The following is a 5,105-nucleotide window of genomic DNA, read 5'->3' as shown; positions in this document are numbered from 1 at the left end:
TTTTTTTATGAAAATATCAATTTGGGGCACGTTCGGCCCCTTTTGCCGGGGCACATTCGGCCACCCCGAATGCAACTGTTATTGTGCCAAGTGACGTCACTATTGATAACGTCACCCAATTGACCACAAAAATAATATTTTTACGTCGCAAAAATTAAGTATTTTTTTCTTTGTATTCACTGATTTGTTCTGGACTTATTTTCCAACAGAATTGAATGAAATTCCATACACTTATTAGTAAATTGTCTTCTCTATCCTTCATGCCATACTTGCCCTGGTAGGGGCCGGATTTACCTCAGGGCGGGGCTCGTCCGGCCCCCAACTCTCTCGACCTAAAAAGTCCAATAATTCCCAAAATATGGTCTTGTTTACGATTTGGTTATTAGTTTATGAAAGACAATACATTTCTTTTCTAAATGACATATATAAATATGCATTTCAACAGCATAGTACATGCCTTCCATAACGTCTTGAAAAAAGAAAAGGGGCCGTGTTTACCCCGGTCCCCCCTACACATGTATTATACATGTGTAGAGGAGACCGGGGCAAGCCCGCCCCTGTTTTAAAACTATATTATAAATTACAACATATCATTATCTCAGACATCAGGACGTGGGAAATGGCTCCTGAGACGTTCTAGAAAACAAAATGTTCATGGGGGAGACCCCACAGACCCCCCTTACGGGAGGGGGAAGACCCACTCCCGTACCCTCCCCCTGCTCGCGCTTCGTGGGGGGGGGTGGTGCCTTCGGCAACCCCATGTCGGGGCTTACACATGGTAAAGGGGCTAGCTACGCGCCTGTATGTATGGTAATGACTGGCTAAGGAAAACTATCTAAACAGGACTTCATGTCAATACTTAAAAATTAAGTATGTGCAGTAATGACCGGCTAAGCTAAGGAAAACTATCTAAACAGGACTTCATGCATGTCAATAATAATTAAGTGTAATAGGACGAGGAATAGTGATAAAGATAGTGCCGTCACTGGAGCTCGAACCCGTGACTCTTGGCTATCCAGCCCCATGCTCTACCGCTGAGCTAGAGGGAAATTCCCTACAGCTGACGCTTGTAAGGCAATCTAATTAATCCACATCTTTTACATAAGCATGTTGGTAATGATTGGCTAAGGAAAACTGTCTGAACAGGACTTCATGTCAATACTATGGTATATAAAGCAATTTTGAACTAAGTTATATGAAATATATCTTACAAAGAATTAATATTTATTCGAGTTTTTCTTTTTTTAAGGTGGCTCGACACATCGTCATCAGCGTCCATTTTCGTGACGTACTTCCGGAAAAAGTACAGCTCGGACTCAATTATCTTGATCGAAATGTGCATGTACACCGTGTCGTCATTTCCGTTTTGCGTATCGGGTATTCAATATCGTAGTGCAAATTATAGTAACACCTGGGCCGTTTGCGTTTAAACGGTCAAAGCGATCGGACCACTGTTGTTCGTTTATTAAATAAGGTAGGACCTAGTTATCTGATGCTGCTTTCAGGCGAGCCTTGAGAAAGCCTTGCAAGTCTTGCATACACATTTGTAGGTCCGCCAGGAATTATACCCGGAATTGTTACATTTATAAACGGTTAAACCGGTTGTTCTGCATAAACGAACAGGCCCCTGGTAAACAATAGTAAGTACACGTGCGTGCCGATGATATGTCAACACCCGATATCGAGATTTTACCGGGAAATGTATAATCACACGTACTTCAGGAATAAAGCTTTCCAATTCATTGACATAAACAGACTCACGGGAAGACAGTGACATGAGACCAGACGACCTCAAGAAGGTCATATAGGAAACGCATGGAATGCGGACGTACCAACCTCATATGTGCATATCACGTGCTTACACGAGTTCATAAGCTGAGGGAGTTTCGCTCTGTCGATTAAATCGTGTTTACAAATGTAGTCTACTTACTCTGTGAAAATAATGTTTTGTAAAATATCAAGATACCTATGAAATGCATGTGTGAGGGCACGTGAGAACGGCATACCATGCGATAGCCTCTGGTCACATATGTACCTGACATGTAATTATAAATATACCGTGAGTTAGCGGACTGTGGAATGATGTCCAAAGTGTACATGACTGAGGGTAATTTGGTTCCATTAAAGAACAATAAATTGATAATTTTGATATCATATTTTTGATTTATTTCCATCATTTGTTATATGTAAACAGAGACAACTGTCATTGTGTAAATGTCATCCCTCTGCAAAAAGTTCCGATTTTTTTCAAGGAAGATAACTCTCACCCGGATCAAAGTGATTGTAAAATGTAAAATAAATTAATTATAAAGCCATTGTGTATATTTTGTTCAATTTCCCACTCTATATGTATAGATCTGTGTGTCCTGTTTGCTTTTAGCTTGTAGATAATCACTTTTATCCGTTCAAATTCAATAAAAAACACTTTGTGTAACATGTGTTACATATTTTGCGATAAATAAAATATTTGTAGGATTAATTATGAATGCTTCTTTTCATTTTTTTATTGTTTTTATTGTTCCGAACAATGCCACACACAAAAAAAAACGGAAAATATTAAAAGTGGCGAAAATTCAATTTTTTGGTATTTTTTCCAAAAAATTCCCCAAACTATCGGAATGTTTAGATTTTCATAAAATTAACTCTACATAGTTGCATAACCATTATATGAAAGTTTCAACAAATTTTGCTGGTTAATTGCGAAAGTGTGGAGCCACCTTAACACAACATTAACCGAAATAATCAAATATTGCATTTAATATGAGCTCTCTACATTTTGCATAGGCCCATCAACTCTGTGTCGTGCAAGAACTAGTACTGCTGCTATTTTATATACTACATGTAGTACATGAAATGTATAGAAACTGTTGAATCACAGGGTACTAGCCTCGTCTGTCAATAATACATTGATCTATAAGGTTGTGTTACTGGTTGAACAATGCTGTCTAATGATAACGGCTGGGGGAAAACGACCGTTGTTGCAGACTTCAAAATTCTGATTGGTTACATGTTATTTGACCAGAAAATTTAGCCTACGATTAGGCCTAGGCCTACGATACTTTTACATAAAGTTGAAACAAACATAAGCAATCAATGTCACGAAGTTTGTCAGAGGACATTTAGCTGATTGGCAAATTATAATTAGTATCACATATCAGTGTATATCAAAAATGCAAATTAATGTTGACGAAATAAGATCCTACAGTAATAAAAATGCGACATGCTAGAAAAGCATATCAATTATTGAACATCGTACATTTATGTTTACAAGTGTGACGTACCATGGCTGCAGACATTTTGCTTTCTAAATTTTGATTCGGTATTGGTTCCGGAACTTGGTGTGCGTCCGTAGCCATATTGATTTCAGGTGTGAACACTTGAGATCTCATAAATCTCACGTTTAAGTTTAATTATTTGATAGATGATATAAAGGTTTGAAAATAATCAAATTAATTACAATAAAAAGAAAGAAAAAAGAAAGAAAAGAAAAACACAACTGCAACAAGATAGTTCAACTTGAGCAGAGACGTACATATCATGTACTACAGAGATTGGACACTGTGTCTCTTTCTCATGCCGAAGCGCACCCGTGTCGGGTTGTCTATTTGGATGACATCGATTTCATTGCAACGGCTTACGTTATGATGATATTTGGCAGAGGGAGAATATCCCAAAATATACGTTTTACTTATAACAGAAATGAAGTAGAAATTGTGAAAAATTTCAAATATCTTGGTGTTCATTTTACTCAAAATGGTTTCACGCAGTTAAATATTAGACAATTATACGATAAGGGCCTTAGAGCAATGTATGGTGCTATTGCTAAATGCAGAAACCATAATCTAGCAATTGACTGTAAATTAGATATTTTCGATAAAGCTATCAAGCCTGTCATGTTGTATGGTTGTGAAGTCTGGGTTTTTTGTGATTACAAACTTTTAGAACGTTTACATTTAAAATTCTGTAAACATATTCTTCAGGTGAAAACATCGACACCCAATTTCATGATTTATGGGGAATTAGGAAGATTTCCTCTGAGTATAAATATCAAAGTTAGAATGATTGGATTTTGGGCCAAATTGTTAGAACCAATACCTAATAAGTTAAGTAATAAAATGTATAAAATTATTATAAACTATAATACTCAATGGTTGAATTGTATTAAAAATATCCTTGATGAATGTAATTTAATAAATATATTTGAAAGTCAAGAATTCCAAAGTACCCAATGGTTGAATAATACAGTTTTCCATATACTAAAAGATAAATTCATTAATAATTGGAGAAGCGATGTTTTCAATTCATCTAAAGGGACCAATTACAGAATTTTTAAAAATGACTTAGTATTAGAAAAATACCTGCTAGATCTCCCTCCAAGACTAGCAAATGTTTATTGTAAATTTAGAATTTGTAATGTAAAATTTCCTATTGAATGTGGTAGATGGAATAACATTCCAAGAGAAGATAGAAAATGTATGTTTTGTGACCTAAATGAAATTGGAGACGAATATCATTATTTATTTAACTGTAATGACCACCAGATAGTGCAAAACAGAAGAAAATTTATGTCGAGATACTATTTTGAAAGTCCTAGTACTTTAAAGTTTAATACATGATTTAATTATGTCAATAATGAAGAACTAATTTCACTTATAAAATTCCTTAAGCACATAATTGAGCGAATTAACACTGGCCATTAACACCATGATTTATATATGTAAACTGTATTATATATATATGTATATAATTCTCTACACTGTAACCAGTTTGCGAGAATAAAAACTTGTCATTGTCATTACGATATCGTTAGAGGATTTCCGAAAACGCAAATTACGTCTTCGAATATTATACTGTTGTCCTTAATTAAGAAGTCCATCTTAATACTGAAATAGATGTTTATACATTTAAGTCACCTTCATATCTGTGATGCCTATTTCTTCTCTGTATTATAATGTAATAGCTGCCAGTGATAACTTCTCATAACTCTGAAATTACGGTATATTCTTATATCAATAATCATTTTTTTTTAAACATTTATTGACGCTTAAAATCTTCATGTAATTTACTGTTGTGTTCCGTAAATAAGAATTGTCTACGATACTTAT

At 35.2% G+C, this 5,105-nt stretch overlaps 1 protein-coding gene across 2 annotated transcripts in view; it reads right to left on the bottom strand.

The window, feature by feature from the left end:
- Positions 1-3,310, bottom strand: part of LOC110442658 (short/branched chain specific acyl-CoA dehydrogenase, mitochondrial-like) — a 23,058-nt gene extending 19,748 nt beyond the window's left edge. Inside the window, exon 1 of one of the 2 annotated variants that reach the window (XM_021486363.1) lies at positions 3,282-3,310. In XM_021486363.1, the coding sequence (XP_021342038.1) occupies positions 3,282-3,296 (15 nt within the window). In that variant the 5' untranslated portion in view covers positions 3,297-3,310. Of the gene's footprint in view, positions 1-3,256 lie in introns of both variants that reach the window. The other variant, XM_021486364.1, reaches the window with a different exon arrangement.
- Positions 3,311-5,105: the final 1,795 nt, after the last annotated feature.

Source organism: Mizuhopecten yessoensis, unplaced genomic scaffold, assembly GCF_002113885.1.
Source record: "Mizuhopecten yessoensis strain PY_sf001 unplaced genomic scaffold, ASM211388v2 scaffold716287, whole genome shotgun sequence".
In the NCBI taxonomy this organism is placed as follows: domain Eukaryota; kingdom Metazoa; phylum Mollusca; class Bivalvia; order Pectinida; family Pectinidae; genus Mizuhopecten; species Mizuhopecten yessoensis.
The sequence above is the reverse complement of the archived record's forward strand: the minus strand, read 5'-3'. Positions and strand labels throughout refer to the sequence as shown.